The sequence below is a fragment of the Tachyglossus aculeatus genome, chromosome 3 (assembly GCF_015852505.1).
Source record: "Tachyglossus aculeatus isolate mTacAcu1 chromosome 3, mTacAcu1.pri, whole genome shotgun sequence".
Classification (NCBI taxonomy): Eukaryota; Metazoa; Chordata; class Mammalia; order Monotremata; family Tachyglossidae; genus Tachyglossus; species Tachyglossus aculeatus.
Window position 1 is genome coordinate 22,703,261 of NC_052068.1, and position 17,805 is coordinate 22,721,065.

At 43.0% G+C, this 17,805-nt stretch overlaps 1 protein-coding gene across 1 annotated transcript in view; it reads right to left on the minus strand.

The window, feature by feature from the left end:
* Window positions 1–17,805, minus strand: part of HPSE2 (heparanase 2 (inactive)) — a 709,452-nt gene that overhangs the window by 211,221 nt on the left and 480,426 nt on the right. The window contains exon 8 of the mRNA XM_038744163.1: window positions 9,287–9,393. Within this exon, the coding sequence (XP_038600091.1) occupies window positions 9,287–9,393 (107 nt within the window). The remainder of the gene's footprint in view (window positions 1–9,286; window positions 9,394–17,805) is intronic.

A 17,805-nucleotide genomic window follows, 5' to 3' on the forward strand; every position in this document is an offset into this window, starting at 1 on the left:
AGTAAAATAAATAGAGTAATAAATCCGCACAAACATATATCCATATATACAGGTGCTGTGGGGAGGGGAAGGAGGTAAGGTGGAGGGGATGGGGAGGGGGAGCAGGGGGAGAGGAAGGAGGGGGCTCAGTGCATATATATTCCCTACATGCACATACACACATAGACACACACACACACTCTATATATATTCCATCTGTCACTAAATCCTGTCATTCCAACCTTCAAAGCATCACTAAAATCTGCCCTTTCCTCTCCAAACTGCTGCCTCATTAATCCAGTCACTTCACCTGGATTACTGCATCAGCCTCCTTGTTGACAGGTCTTTTAGACTGTGAGCCCACTGTTGGGTAGGGACTGTCTCTATATGTTGCCAACTTGTACTTCCCAAGTGCTTAGTACAGTGCTCTGCACACAGTAAGCGCTCAATAAATACAATTGATTGATTGATTGATTGACCTGCCAGCCTCCTGTCCCTCCCCTCTCTGGACCACACTTCACTCTGCCGCCTGGGTCATTTTCCTACCAGACGTTCAGACCGTGTTTCCCCCCTCCTCAAGAAACTCCAGTGGTTTCCCATTCACCTCCGCATCAAACGAACACTCCTCCCCATTGGCTTTAAAGTGCTCAATCACTTTGTCCCCTCCTACCTCACTTCATTGCTCTCCTACTAAAACCCCGTCTGCACACTTCACTCCTCTAAGGCCAAGCTACTCACTGTACCTTGATCTCATTTATTTTGCTGCCAAACTCTGGCCTGGATTGCCCTCCCTCATCATATCAGATGAACAAATACTCCCCTACCTTCAAAGACTTAATGAAGGCATATCTCTTCTAAGAGGCCTTTCTTGAATAAGGCCTCATTCCTCTTCTCCCCCTCCCTTCTGCATTGCCCTCGCACTTAGCCCCACAACACTCCCCCTCTGAAATGTAAACTCTCTGTGGGCAGGGAATGTGTCTACCAACTCTTTTATAGTGTCCTCTCCCAAGTGCTTAGAACACTGCTCTGCACGCAGTAATCAAACAATAAATATGATTGATAAATTGCTCATTAATACTACTGACAGGCTGTCAGAGGCGCTTCCAAGGACTCATTATCTCAAAAGTCAATCATTCTCCAGTATGTATAATGTCCTAATAATAATAATAATAAGGATGGCATTTGTTAAGCTCTTACTATGTGCAAAGCACCGTTCTAAGCACTGGGGAGATTACAAGGTGATCAGGTTGTCCCAGGGGGTGCTCACAGTCTTAATTCCCATTTTCCAGATGAGGTAACTGAGGCACAGAGAAGTTAAGTCACTTGCCCAAAGTCACACAGCTGACAATTGGCGGAGCGGGATTTGAACCACAGAGAAGTTAAGTGACTTGCCCAAAGTCACACAGCTGACAATTGGCGGAGCGGGATTTGAACCTGTGACCTATGACTCCAAAGCCTGTGCTCTTTCCACTGAGCCACACTGCTTCTCTAGACCTACAGCAGTAATAATGGTATTTATGAAAACAGTTGCATCAGTATATTTCATACAAATGCAGGAAATAATGGCCATTACTACTACTGGCGGACTGTCAGAGAAACGTCTAAGGACTCATTATCTCCAAAGGTCACTCATTTTCCTCCGTGTCTTAGAATTACAGTAGTAATGGTATTTATGAAGTGCTTACTGTGTGCAGAGCACCATGCTAAGCACTGGGAATGAGAACATAGGTGGGAATTAGACAAAGATCCTATCTCTGAGAGGGATCATAATATACAGTAAGAGGTCATATCCAGAAGAGGTGTTAATTTTGGTATTTCCCAGTGCCAAGCATACTCTCTAATCCCGATTACATGTACTCTGAAAAGCCTAGCAGCTTTCAGGCCTTTCTCTGATAGCAGCCCATATACATCAAACTCAACCTACATTGTATATGTGCTCTCTGTTATTCACCCTCCCCTTACCCACACATGATCCCATGAGAAGGAAAGAGTAGCTAATGGATGGGTTGGAGGAAGTGAGTTTCTCACACATACATTCATGCATTCATTCAATTGTATTTATTGAGCGCTTACTGTGTGCAGAGCACTGTTTACACATAGGAAAGCTACCTCAGCGATTAGTATGGTGTTTGACATATAGTAAGCACTTAAATATAATAATAACAACAGTGACATGAGCTCCCAAAATAACCCTCTACATCAATAGCCAGCTATTTGTGGGTAGCGTCTTTTAACCATGGAGCTATATTCTCATAAACTGAGAAAAAATAATAAGCTCAAAGTAAGCTTCCAATAACATAATTAAATATTTACATCTTCTAGAGAGAAGTGTTTGATTATAGAGTCCTGAATAATTATTTTTTCCCATTTCTGAAGGATCAATCAATTCATCAGCATCATTTATTGAGTGCTATGTGCACAGCACTATACTGAGCATGCATTTAACTCTATTAAGCCCATGTGCACATTCAAATGCTGTGTATAGGTAAGTGTCTGTATCTCTGTTAGGCTGTTCTGCATCTGTGAATTTGTGGCTGGATGAATAAGGGTGAATCACAGAGCCCGTGTGAATCACAGGATGCACAATGCTGATCACACTTTTATGTACCTGTTTTGGACCTACTGACCCTGGAACTTAGGCAGCTTCACACAGTTGATACGCAGAGTGAAATATACTTCACCCCATTTCCCAAGCTTAGGAATTGGGTGTGCCCTGGAAACAGTGCAGTGAAAAGCTTTGACAATTTTTCTGTACAGCAGTGAAACCTCTGAATGGCTCTTTGGGGAGGATATGTTGCCAACTTGTACTTCCCAAGTGCTTAGTACAGTGCTCTGCACACAGGAAGTGCTCAATAAATACAATTGATTGATTGATAGGGCTCAATCCCTTCCGGGTTCTAGGGACCTTTTCTCCATCATGGGAACTAGGCGGAGAGGGACGGACCAAAGATATTCCTTCCCTCTTATGTAGCATCATCATCATCATCATCATCAATGACAGTGTTTATTGAGGGGTTTCAGTGTGCCAATCCCTGAACTAAATGCACGGACGACATCCAAAAGAAGTATAAGGGAAGATTCTTGACTTCAAGGACCTGATTACCTAATGCAGAAGACCATCAATCCATGATATATGTATATATTGAACACTTACTGTGTGGACAACATATGTACTATGTGCCTGGGAAGACATGATACAACAGAGTTGGTAGACACACTCCTGTCCACATTGAGCTTACAGTCTTGTTTACAGATGAGCATAGATAGCTAGGATTCATTTGTGAAGGAACTAGCTGGCAGCCTTCTATTTGTCAAGTCCAAAATAGACCAAGTACTTCCCAACATCTATGGGTTACCATTTTTTTCTGGTCTCTAAAGTTGAATAGTCATTCTCCCTATGGAAATATGAATACTAAATATTAAATCCTTCCTGATAAAATCTAAGTCCACTTTCACTTATGAAGATGCTGAAATATCAGTCACTAGCTTTCACTTGAGCAGCGTGGCTCAGTGGAAAGAGCACTTGGGAATCAGAGGTCATGGGTTCTAATCCTGGCTCTGCCACTTGACAGCTGTGTTACTTTGAGCAAGCCACTTAACTTCTCTGGGCCTCAGTTCCCTCATCTGGAAAATGGGGATGAAGACTGTGAGCCCCATGTGGGACAACCTGATTACCTTGTATCCCCCCAGAGCTTAGAACAGTGCTTTGCACATAGTAAACACTTAATAAATGTCATCATCATCATTATTATTATTATGATAGCCCATTGTGGGCAGGGATTGTCTTTATTTATTGCTGAATTGTACTTCCCAAACGCTTAGTAAAGTGGACAAGATGCAGACTGTGAGCCCGCTGTTGGGTAGGGACTGTCTCTATATGTTGCCGACTTGGACTTCCCAAGCACTTAGTGCAGTGCTCTGTACACAGTCAGCGCTCAGTAAGTACGATTGAATGAACCCCCTCCCCTTATCTCCTTCCCCTCCCCACAGCACCTGTATATCTGTATATATGTTTGTACGTATTTATTACTCTATTTTATTTGTACATATTTATTCTATTTTATTTTGTTAATATGTTTTGTTTTGTTCTCTGTCTCCCCCTTCTAGACTGTGAGCCCACTGTTGGGTAGGGACTGTCTTTATATGTTGCCAACTTGTACTTCCCAAGTGCTTAGTACAGTGCTCTGCACACAGTAAGCACTCAATAAATACGATTGAATGAAAATGCTCAATAAATATGATTGAATGAATTGAATTGAACGAATGAGTCTCATTCAAACGAGTCTCATTCAAAGACTTTACTGTCATCACTATTATGTTAAGACTGTAAGCTCCATGCGGGTCAGGGACTGTGTCCAACCCGCTTTGCTCATGTCCACCTCAGCATTCATTCATTCATTCATTCATTCATTCATTCATTCAATCGTATTTATTGAGCGCTTACTATGTGCAGAGCAACGTACTAAATGCTTGGAAACTACAGTTCGGCAACATACAGAGACGGTCCCTACCCAACAATGGGCTCAGCACTTAGTACAGTGCCTGGCACATAGTAAGTGCTTAACAAATACCATAATTATTATTACTGTATGTCTTCCAACTCTCCCAGGAGGTGACCGCTGCACTGGATGGAAGTTGGATATTTTGGAAAGTGAAAGGGTTTTGTCGGTTCACTAGTCTGGCTATTATTTACTCCATCAACTGTTTGCTAAGTCAGTCAATCAATCAATCAATAATGCAATCTTCCCTGGAGACTGTAAGCTCCTCGTGCAAGGACAGTGTCTACAACTCTGTTGTCTTGTACTTTTCCAAACGCTTAGTACAGTGCTCAACACACAGTAGGTGTTCAATAAAAAACATTTCCTGATTCATTGATTGGTATGCACTGAGTGCTTGTACAGAACACTGAACTGCGCATTTAATAATGATGGCATTTGTTAAGCGCTTACTATGTGCAAAGCACTGTTCTAAGTGCTGGAGAGTACAATGCAGCCTCCAGAAGAACAGTACTTTTCTAGTACTTAGTATAGTGCTCTATACACAGTTAGCCCTTAATAAATACTATTACTAGTACTAAAAATGATATCTGCCCATAAGGAGCTTACAATCTAAACAGGGAGGCAGACATTGAAATATATTACAGATAGGGGAAGTGGCAGGGTATAAGGATGGTTCTAATCCCAGTTCCTCCACCTGTCTACTGTGTGACCTGGGTAAAGTCACTTAACTTCTCTGTGCCTCAGTTACTTCACCTGTAAAATGGGGATTGAGGCTGTGAGTCCCATGTGGGACCGATTTGATTTTATCTACCCCAGTGCTTAGTAGAGTCCCTGGCACATAATAATAATGATGGTATTTGTTACGCGCTTACTATGTGCCGAGCACTGTTCTAAGTGCTGGGTTAGATACAACGTTATCAGATTGTCCCACATCGGGGCTACCAGTCTTCATACCCATTTTACAGATAAGGTAAGTGCTTAAGTAGTAAGTGTATAGTAAGTAAGCACATAGTAAGCGCTTAACAAATACCATAATTATTTTTATTATTATTATGCTTTAAGTATTTGATATTCACCCCTCTTTCAGACCCACAGCTCTTAGGTACACATTCTTATACCCTGCCACTTCCCCTATCTGTAATATATTTCAATGTCTGCCTCCCTGTTTAGATTGTAAGCTCCTTATGGGCAGATAGGGCTCTATCCACCACACCATGCTGCTTCTCTACAGATCCAAATGCATAGGTGACACAGAGTGAGAGTGAGTAGGAGGAAAGGGGATTAAGTCAAGGAAGACCCCTTGGAGGAGATGAGATTTTAGGGTGGCTTTGAAAAACCTACCGAAGTTTTCACAAATTTGCATGTTGTGTCACCCTAATGGTGTGAGAGGGTTTATGTGGCACCTCACTAAGCCTCAATCTTCCCCAAGGTTTGCGTGTGACCTAGTGGAAAGAACTTGGGCAATTCCCTTAACTTCTCTGAGTCTCACTTTCCTTTTCTGTAAAATGGGAAGATGGTGCCTGGAATAGGGGTTGTATCTCAACTGATTACGTTGTATCTACCCCTGAGCTTAGCCCATTGTTTGGGGCATAGTAAGTACATAACGAATGCCATCATTATTATTGAGAGATCAGGCTCAAAAGTGACTTCTATTGCCTCGGAGAACGGAGGGAAGATGGAAGACTGAAGGATCAAGCTCTGCCTAGTTCGAATCCTTCTTTGACGCTCAGTCCCTGAACATTACATCATTATCGCTTTTACCAAATCAATGATTTTATTCACATATTCAGAATTCAGACCAGAATTTAGCAAAACACTTCTGTGGCCACTCAAAGTACCGCCATTACTCATCTATCAAAATATTTCCAAGATAACTATTACTGTCAAAACCATTATTACAAGGATCACTGTTTATGCCCCTCCAGGCAGTTTTCAATCCACGTGACAGTGGTCATAGCCAAGCCAATTTGAATTCTATTTTCAAGTAAGATTCCATGATACACTGTGTCAAAAGTTTGGCGGAAATCAAGATATATGATATCCATTGCATTCCCTTCATCTGCAATTGTTGTAATTCTTTCAGGGAAAAGCAATCAGTTTGTCTGGTGTGATTTGTTCCCTATAAAGATGCTAAAGAAGCTGCTACATTGATGGGGAAATAAGCCCATATATATTCATGAACAGCCGCCAGCAATGTAATGTGCAACTCACTGCAAAGAAGGATTCCTAGGAAGGCCATTAGTCAAAGATGAAGTTTCAAGCAGGAAGGAATCTTCACGTTCAAGTTTAGCCGATTCCAAGGAATTGACTCCAACAAATAAAAAAGATGATTCCTTTGAGAATTTAGTCCCTGGAGGACTGGAGCTGTGTGGAGGCCACCGATGTCCTCCTGCTTGACCCCGAGGGAGCTGAGACTCCTGTAGCAAGGGTGTAAACCTACCCTGCCACAACTTCAAACGGAGGGCAGGTTGTGACAGTATACACCAGGCAGCCTAGCCTGGAGCACTGAAAAGATCAACAACTGGACCGCTTTGTAAACTACGCCTGTTTCTGATTTTGTTTCATTCTTAGTTTGTGGCTTAATCCTTGTCTGTGCGAGATGGCAGGATAGTGGGACAATGGCACTGTGGTTACCCCCAACTCCCCATTTTAGATTGAACCAGGGACTGTGTCTGAAACAGTCGATAGGCATTCTTTCTGTGGTCAAGAACAGTGCTGCTCACACCACAAGTGCTTAATAAATGACACTGTTGATTGATCTCCTAGTGGGCAGGGATTGTCAATCATATTTATTGAGCTTCTGCAGAGCACTTTACTAAGAGCTTGGGAGAGTATAATAGAACAATAGACAGACATATTCCCTGCCAACAACTAGCTCACCGTCTAGAGGAAGAGAAAGACATGAATATAAATCAGTAATTTACAGATATGTACTTAAGTGCTCTGGGGCTGGGAATGGAGATGAATAAAGGGAGCAAGTTAAGGTGTCACAGAAGGGAGTGGGAGAAGAGGAAAGGAGGGATTAGTCAGGGAACGCCTCTTGGGGATGCGCTTTCAATAATCAATCAATCAATCAATCAATCAATCGTATTTATTGAGCGCTTACTATGTGCAGAGCACTGTACTAAGCGCTTGGGAAGTACAAATTGGCAGGGGGGAGAATAATTATCAATCAGATATGAGGCAGAAGTGCATTCCAGGCCTGAGGCAGGATGTGGGTGAGATGTCAGAGGTGAGATAGATAAGACTGAGGTTCAGTGACAAGGTTAGCATTAGAGGAGCAAAGTGTGCAGACTGGGTTGCAGTGGATTAGCTTGTTGAAGTAGGAGAGGGCAAGGTGATTGACTACTTTGAAGCCATTGGTGAGGATTTTCAGTTTGCTGCGGAGGCGGACTGTCAACTACTGGAGTTTCTTGAGGAGTGGGGAAACATGGCCTGACCACTTTTGTAGGAAAATGATCCGGGCAGCAGAATGAAGAACATAATGGAGTTGGAAGGACAGGAGGCAGGGAGGTCAGTAAGGAGGCTGAATCCAGGTTTGCGGTCCACAGGGGCCTCACCTCCAAGGATATAAATCTTGTGAATGCCAAAGTTGTCTTCTCATGGGGCACTGAAACCCAGTTTTAGTATTTTTCAGTCCTCCTGGATTCACCGGATCTTCCATCTGATTTTAACATTGCACTATGTGTTTGGAGCCCTTTTAGACTGTGAGCCCACTGTTGGGTAGGGACTGTCTCTGTATGTTGCCAAATTGCACTTCCCAAGTGCTTAGTACAGTGTTCTGCACACAGTAAGCGCTCAAAAAATACGATTGATTGATTGATTGATTGATTGATTAGAGCCCCTTCTGGTTAGGCCCTTATCTTACAAACAGGCAAACTGGTCTATGGAGAGGGAAGAGTAGGAGGCCTGAAGGGATCAAATAATGTTGGGACAACTGGTCTATTGGAATCAAATGATTTCCTGGAAGATTCTTTCCAGGGCCCCTCTTGGGGGACAATTGAATCCTGCCACCTTAAGAGCTGCATCCCTGCCGCAGTCTAATTGGATGGCTCATTGTGGGCAGCGAATGCATCTCTTCATTGTTATATTGCACTCTCCCAAATGCTTAGTACAGTGCTCTGCACCCAATAAGTGCTCAATAAATATGATTGACTGACTGACTGAAGTGTCCCCCTATATGCCCAGAGCAGTCAGACACAGTCAGGCAAGCTTCTAGGGAACTGGGCTTTAGAAACACATGAATAGCAATTGTGGTATTTCCTAAGCACTTACTCTGAGCCAAACACTGTCCTAAACACTGGGGGAGATACATGATCATCAGGTTGGACACAGTTCCTGTGCTACAAGGGGCTTTAAGTCAATCAGTCAGGAGTATTTATTGAATGACTATTGTGTGCAGAGTATTGTACTGAGCACTTGGGGAAGCACGATAGAAGAAACTAAGAAGCAGCATGGTTTAGTAGAAAGAGCACGGGCTTGGGAGTCAGAGGTCATGGGTTCTAATCCTAGTGCTGCCACTTGTCAGCTGTGTGACTTTGGACAAGTCACTTAACTTCTCTGTGCCTCAGTTACTTCATCTGTAAAATGGGGATTAAGACTGTGAGCCCCACTAGGGGCAACCTGATCACCTTGTACCTACCCTGGTGCCTAGAACAGTGCTTGGCACATAATAAACTCTTAACAAATACTATTATTATTATTATTATTATTATTATCACTAACCCTGCCCAGAAGGAGCTTCCAGTCTAGCCAGCTTCATGCTCCATTACTGGAATTAATCATACATTAGTTCTGACTTAACTTACAGGAATCCAGCTGCATAGGAGTCAGATAGGTTGTTCGTGCCTCCGGCAGAGGTGGTCACAACTCCTTCCAGCCAAATCTTCTTTCCTGGGGCGTATGTGTTTACCACCTATTCATAAAACAAAAGTGCAGTCAATTAACATGCTGTGCATTGAGCCTTTCAGAAGAATTCCTAAACATACTCAGCACAGGTTGGGTCTTTATTTAGTGGATTGGGCGTTCCAATTTAAGAGAACATGGAAAGGTCATGAGGAAGCAAGAAAAGCAGATTAAATGATTGGGCAAAAGGATCTCAGAGGAGAGGTTATAAGAGCTCCGACTGGGTTCCATGAGAGTGGCTTGATAATGCTCTCATAGGTTTAGCTGTGGTACCTATGAAGTACTTCCTAGCTAAGTACTAAGCACTGTACTAAGTGCTAGTATAGATGCTGGATAATCAGATCAGATTATCTAGACTTCCAGACTGTGAGCTCGCTGTTGGGTAGGGACCATCTCTGTGTGTTTCCAGCCTGTACTTCCCAAGCGCTTAGTACAGTGCTCTGCAAACAGTAAGCGCTCAATAAGTACGATTGAATGAATGAATCTGGTCTCTGTCCCATGCTGGCAATCTAAGCAGAAGGGAGAGCAGATTTACATAGGAGGAATCTGAGGACCGGAGCAGTTTGATGACTAGCCCATGGTCACAGAGAAATCCAGTGGCAAAGCTGGAGTTAGAGCTAGGGTCTCTGGACTCCCAGTCCCCTGTTATTTCCCATAGACCAGGCTGCCCTCGGCACTTAGAGAATTATTATCTGTTTTTCACCCCTACTAAGAGCATAACAAAATGTAAAGGGCTTGAATTGCAGCAGACAGGATTTAGATAAGGTACAAAAAGAAAGATACAGATGGTAAACATTGGAATGAGCCTCTAAGGGAGGGTTTGGAGGCTTCTTCCATGGTGATCTGACAGCAGGGAAATGCAGCCTTAGTTGGAGAGCCAAGAATGGTCCGTGCAAGCTTCCTATCCTGAGTGGGAGACTGAACTGACATACATGAAGCATCACCCAGCAAAAATCTGCAGGAGTAGGGCTTGAGGAGTGTTCCCACACCACCATCCATGTGCAAGGGGGTCTTCAATTTGGCAAGCATGTGCAGGAACTTAGAACCCAGAACAGTGCTCTGCACACCGTAGGGACTCAATGACCAATCCATCCATCAATCAATCAATGCTATTTTTTACACTTACTGTGTAGAGAACACAGTGCTTGGGACAGAACAATACAGTAGGGTTGGTAATAATAATAATAATGATAATGATGGAATTTGCTTACTATGTGCAAAGCTCTGTTCTAAGCACTGGAGAGGATAGAAGACTATCAGGTTGTCCCACGTGGGGCTCACAGTCTTAATCCTCATTTTACAGATGAGGTAACTGAGGCCCAGAGAAGTTAAGTGACTTGTCCAAAGTCACACAGCTGACAAGTGGTGGAGCCGGGATTTGAACCCATGACCTCTGAATCCCAAGCCCGGGCTCTTTCCACTGAGCCATGATGCTTCTCCACGGTAGACATGATCCCTAGCCACAAGGAACTTACAGTCTAGTCCCAGAAGCAGACATTAAAATAAATTACAGATAGGAGAAGTAGCAGAGTAGAGAATATGTTACATAAGTGTTGTAGGCACAGTAAGTTTTTACTTAATTCCATTGATTGATGAATGATGGCTTCTCAAATGTAGATATCCGTGTTACGGCATGTCAAATTGGAATCAACATCTTTCTGGTAGTCTCTGTATTGGACCCATGGCAATAAATCCAGAGAAGAATACTCGGGGAAGAAGCAAAATGATGCTCTTCCTTTCGTATCTGGTAAACCATTTTCCAGCATTCTTGAAAGTGTGAAGGGGAGAATTGAGCTCACTGGTAGTCCTTTATTTCTTTACTATATTTTTAATCTTAAAGCACCCTCAACTCGACAGTCCTTATGCATTATCCTTACATTTTGCCATTTCCCCTATCTGTAATTTATTTTAATGCCTTTCTCCCCTTCTACACTGTAAGCTCCTGAAGGGCAGGAATCACGTCTAACGACTCTATTGTGTTTTATTCTCTCAAGTGCTTAGTACAATACTCTGCACACAGCGAGCACTCAATAAATACTGCTGACTGATTATCCTGAACAACTGAGGGACAGGGGTTGGGGGGAGATTGCAAAATCCACAACAAGTGGCTGCCTGCTAGGTTATGGAGTTGTGGCACAGGATCAGAAACTTGCAAGCTGCAGCCAGTTCGACCTTAATGGGATCTGCGTGATGATGATGATTATGGTACTTGTTAAGTGGTTAGTATGTGCCAAGCACTGTGCTAAGAACTGGGGTAGATACAAATCAATCAGGTTGAAAACAAACCCTGTCCCACGTGGGGCTCACATTCTTCTCATTTTACAGATGAGGTAACTGAGGCCCAGAGAAGTTAACTGACAAGCTCAAGGTCACAGAGCAGACATGTGATGGAGCCGGAATTAGAACCCAGGTCCTTCAGACTCTCAGGCCTGTGCTCTATCTACTAAGTCATGCTGCATATAAATAACCTTTGCCTGCACTTTGCAATGTGTGGTTCCTCTGCCTGCCTCAGTGCACGCTTTACTCTATAAACCCCACGGAGATCATGGATGGGAAAGTGTCAGTGTTCCTGTGCAAACCACTGTCACCTAGAAATTTCTTCCCCATACCACGATTCTTGGTCCTGAGATTTCATGATTGAAACTCATCATTTATTCTCGACAGCAATCTCCACCTTTCATTGCCCATCGCATTATAATACATATATGCAGGTGTCAGTTTACAGACTTTTTTTTTATGGCATTTATTAAGCGCTTACTATGTGCAAAGCACTGTTCTAAGCGCTGATCTAAGCTCTCTGTTAGCTCTCTGTTAGAACAGCACACTGTTCTAAGCTCTCCCTGCTCCAAACTACCCTTCACACTGCTGAACAGATCATCTTCCTGAAACATAGCTCAGCCCACATCTCTCCACTCCTCCAACCCTCCCCGGCCCCACCCCTAGAATTGGCTTAGAAGCTTTCCATCATCTGGAAGCAGCGTGGCTCAATGGAAAGAGCCCGGGCTTGGGAGTCAGTGGTCATGGGTTCAAATCCCAGCTCCTCCAATTGTCAGCTGTGTGAACTTGGGCAAGTCACTTAACCTCTCTGGGCCTCAGTTCCCTCATCTGTAAAACGGGGATGAAGACTGTGAGCCCCACGTGGGACACCCTGATCACCTTGTATCCTCCCCAGCATTTAGAACAGTGCTTTGCACATAGTAAGCACTTAACAAATGTCATTATTATTATTATTATTATTGTTATTATTGTTATTATTATTATCTGCCATACCTAAGCCCCCACATCTGCTTATTTGCTCTCTTTACTCACTGTTTCCCAACTTGCTGTCTTTGTTTCTCACCAGCAATAACTTTTAGCTGTTTCTTGCAAGCCCCTTGAGGTGAGGACCTGTGTCTAAATTCCACTGGTGTTCCCCTTCCCACCACTTAGTAGAGTGTTCTTAATAAATGCTACCACTACTATTACCACAACTACCTCACTCTCAACCCTCCTTACTCGGTCTCTTCACTTTTGCTGTACCCTCAGCTTGGAACTCTCTCTCTTCCCACATCGGACAGACCACAGCTTTCCCGATGTTTAAAAACCCCCTGAAATTCCACCTCATCCAACAAACCTTCCTCAGCAATTTCCCACCTCTATCATCCTTTAACCACCTTTAACGTTCATGAGCACATTTGTGCCCTCCCTCCACACATCTGCCAAACTAGCTCTCTTCCTCCCTTCAAAGCCTTACTGAGAGCTCACCTCCTCCTGGAGGCCTTCTCAGACTGAGCCCCTTTTTCCTCGCCTCCTCCCCATCGCCCCCGGCCTACCCCCTTCCCCTCCCCACAGCACTTGTATATATTTGTACAGATTTATTACTCTATTTTACTTTGAGAAGCAGCATGGCTCAGTGGGAAGAGCCTGGGCTTTGGAGTCAAGGGTCATGGGTTCGAATCCTGGCTCTCCCAATTGTAAGCTGTGTGACTTTGGGCAAGTCACTTCACTTCTCTGTGCCTCAGTTCTCTCATCTGTAAAATGGGGATGAAGACTGTGAGCCCCCCCGTGGGAAAACCTGATCTCCTTGTAACCTCCCCAGAACTTAGAACAGTGCTTTGCCATAGTAAGCACTTAATAAATGCCATTATTATTTCCAGCACTTAGAACAGTGTTTTGCACATAGTAAGCACTTAATAAATACTATATTATTATTATTGTACATATTTACTACTCCGTTTATTTTGTTAATGATGTGCATATGCTAAGAATCTATTTCTTCTGACAGTTTTGACACCTGTCTACATGTTTTGTTTTGTTATCTGTCTCCCCCCTTCTAGACTGTGAGCCCATTGTTGGGTAAGGACCATCTCTATATGCTGCCCACCTGTCCTTCCCAAACGCTTAGTACAGTGCTCTGAACACAGTAAGTGCTCAATAAATGTGATTGAATGAATGATCATATATATGCGTCTGTTCAAAATATTTACTTGGGTGCCTTTAGTTTTACATATTTTTGTGCTTGTCTACCCTTTACAGTGTAAGCACCTTGTGGGCAGGGAACATGTCACTTTGTTACTCTGCTCCACCACATGTCTGTGGTGTGACCTTGGTTAAGTAACTTAACTTCTCTGTGCCTCAATTACCTCCTCTCTAAAATGGGGATAAGAGTGTGAGCACCATGAAGGACAGGGGCTGTGTCCAACCTGATTAACTTGTATCTACACCAGTTAAGAAGAGAGCTTGACACATAATAAGTGCTTAATAAGTACTATAATAATAATTATTATTATTATTCTGTACTTTCCAAGCTCCTAGCACAGTGTTCTGCCCGCAATGGGCACTCAATAATTCCTTCTAATACTACCGGTACGTCTATTACTGCTACTGCTCCCTTTTTTCACCCCTCCCTCAGCCTCACAGCGCTTATGTACAGATCTGTAACAATTATTTGTAATAATGTCTGTCTTCCCCTCTAGGCTGTAAGCTCACTGTGGGCAGGGACTGTGTCTACCAACTCTGTTATGTTGTATTCTCCCAAACACTTAGTACAATGTTCTGCACACAATAAACACTCAATAAATATGAGTGATTGATTGATTACTGCTACTTCTGCTGCTGCTACTTCTACTGATACTACTATATGTCCCTTAATTACTTCTCAATGTCATATACTTTAGACTGTGAGCTCTCATTGTTAATTGATTGTATTTATTTAGCTTGAGTCATATCTATGTCCATCGTACCATACTCAGGATGGGGATTGCATATATGTTTTTTGAAGATGAAGAACTCAAATTAGTGTCATGAAAACCCAAATCTTTCACAGTAAAAAAAAAGAAGCTAAGCTTGCAGCTCCAAATAGAACCCAGATAAAAAGTCTGTGAAGTCACATCTTCCTTCTCTGAGGGAAGTCAATTAAATTAACTGTGGAATATTGTTTTAAAAATTATGGAGTGATAGACAGATACTAAAGGTGTTCACATAGCCAAATGAAAAGCTGATGTCCTTAACAGTAGTCCATGAAAACTAATCATAATATTTGAAAAATCATGGAACATGCAAGTTTTTAAAAATGTGTAAACACAGAATAATAGACAGAGTTCTCAATTAGGACACAGGTACCCCAGAGTCTTCTGAGCTGGGCCTCTGGATTCAAGTCCCATCTACAACATAAAGAATTGCATTTTTCTCCCCATCTTACAGGGATGTTACTCAGTGGAATGAAATTCTGCCTGAGGAATAGTTGGAGCTTTTCAGAGACAGGAGCTAATAAATCACAATAAAGGATTCTGGGAGCAACAAGCAAAATCAGAGATGGGAATGTAAAAATGAAGGAAATATAAATGTAAATGAAAAGAAATTGAGGTGGAATTCAAGAGAAAAATGTAAATTGAAAAAGGGTATGTGAATTGGAGAAGATAAATTCACCCCATCTAAACTCAATTCATTTTTAAAAATCAATAGCCAGGTGAGCAGTTGAGGGAATGCAGTAGATTTAGTGGAGAACTCATTCACTCCTTGGTTTCAACTATCACCCCTATGCAGCTAATTCCAAATTCTACACCTCTAGCCCTGATATCGCCATTTCTCTTCAGTCTCATATTTCCTCCTGCCTTCAGGACACTTCTACTTGGATATCCCACTGACACCTCTCAAACTTAACATGCTCAAAACAAACTCCTCATCTTCCCACCAATACCCTGTCCTTCTCCTGACTTTTCCAACACTGCTGATGAAGCACCGTGGCTTAGTGTAAAGATCGTGGGCTTGGGAGTCAGAGGTCATGGGTTCTAATCCCGGCTCTGCCACTTGTCAGCTGTGTGACTTTGGGCAAGTCACTTCACTTCTCTGGGCCTCAGTTACCTCATCTGTAAAATGGGGATTAAGACTGTGAGCCCCACGTGGGATAGCCTGTTAACCTTTTATCTTCCCCAGTGCTTAGAACAGTGCTGGCACATAGTAAGCGCTTAATAAACACCATCATTATATTATTACAGACAGCACCAATCAATCGTATTTATTGAGCACTTACTGTATGCAGAGCACTGTAGTAAGCGCTTGGGAAGTACAAGTCGGCAACACATAGAGACAGTCCCTACCCAACAGCGGGCTCACAGTCTAGAAAGTGACTGCTAGCACCACCAACCTCCCTAACTCAGAAGCCTGTAATCTTGGCATTGTCCTCAATTTATCTCTCTCATTCCACCCATATATTCATTCTGTCACCAAATTCACAAATCCTGTAAGTTCAACCTTCACAGCATTGCTGAAATCCATCATTTCCTCTCCTTCCAAACTGCTACCACATGAATCCAAACACTTATCCTAGGCTGCCTTGATTACTTCTTCAGTCTCGTTGCTGATCTCCCTGCCTCCTGTTTCTCCCCACTTAAGTCCATACTTCACTCTGCTGCCCGGATCATTTTTCTACAGAACTGTTCAGTCCATGTCTCCCCACTCCTCAAGAACCTCCAGTAGTTGTCCATCCACCTCCAAATCGAACAGAAACTTCTTACAATTAGCTTTAAAGCACTTAATCACCTTGCCCCCTCCTGTTTTCCCTCATCGTTACTACTACAACACAGCTCTCACACTTCACTTCTCTAATGCCAATCTATGCGCCGTACCTCAATCTCAGCTAGCTCATGGCCAACCCCTCATCCACATCCTACCTCTGGTCTGGAACTCTCCTCCCCCTTCATATATTACAAACATTCACTCTCCTCACCTCCAGAGCCTTAGTAAATCACATCTCTTCCAAGAGGCTTTCCTCACCTAATTCCTCATTTCTTCTTATCCCACTCCATTCTTCATCACCCTTGCACTTGAACTTAGACTTCACCCTCAGCCCCACAGCACTAAAATGCGTATTCATTATTTATTCACATTATTGTCCGTTTCCCCTCTAGACTGTAACCTCCTTGTGGGCAGAGAATGTGTCTACCAGGGCTGTTTTATTGCACTCTCCCAGGCGCTTAGTACAGTGCTCTAACCACCCTGGTTAAAGCACAACTGTATTAAAGAAAAAGTCCTCACTGTCATCAAGGCTTTAGAAAATTAGCTCCTTATTATATATATATCAGTTCTCCTCACCCCACCCTGTTCTCTTCACTCCTCTCAAGCCCTCTTCCTAACTACATCCCATTCTTGTATCACCTATCACTGATTCCTTGTTCATGTTGTCTTCCCAAACTGGAACTCCATTCCCCCCAAGATACTCAATTAATAAGATTAATATATATCATCTATCATGTAATATATTTGGCTCAAAGCATCCTGAAACCTGACTCACTCCTCCAGGTCCTGATTGGCCGTTTAGGCTGTCTTCCTGTGGATTAAGAACGAGTTGATGGGGACCAAGAAAAGATAATAATCAGCAGCAGTGATAGAATTGAGCATGAACAAAGACTGGTAGAGTGACAGTGTTGTTGATATGCCCATTTTTCTGAAAGAGATCTGGATGGGTGGTCCCTCTCAATGTCATCTGCTCTATTTCCCTGCTTGAGGTAAAAATAGACTGTGAGCCCGCTGTTGTGTAGGGACCGTCTCTATATGTTGCCAACTTGTATTTCCCAAGTGCTTAGTACAGTGCTCTGCGCACAGTAAGCGTTCAATAAATATGATTGAATGAATGAATGAAAAATAATATTTTTATGGTATTTGTTAAGCACTTGCTATGTGCCAGGGACTGTACTAAACACTGGGGTAGATGCAAGATAATCAGGCTGGAAGCAGGGTGGCCTAGTGGATAGAGCACAGGTCTGGGAGTCAAAAGGACCTGGGTTCAAGTCCCGGCATCACCACTTGTCTGCTCTGTGGCCTTGGACAAGTCACTTCACCTTTCTGTGCCTCAGTTACCTCATCTGTAAAGCGCGGATCAAGGCTGTGGGCCCCATTTGGGACATGGACTATATACAACCTCATTAGCTTGTATCGACCCCAG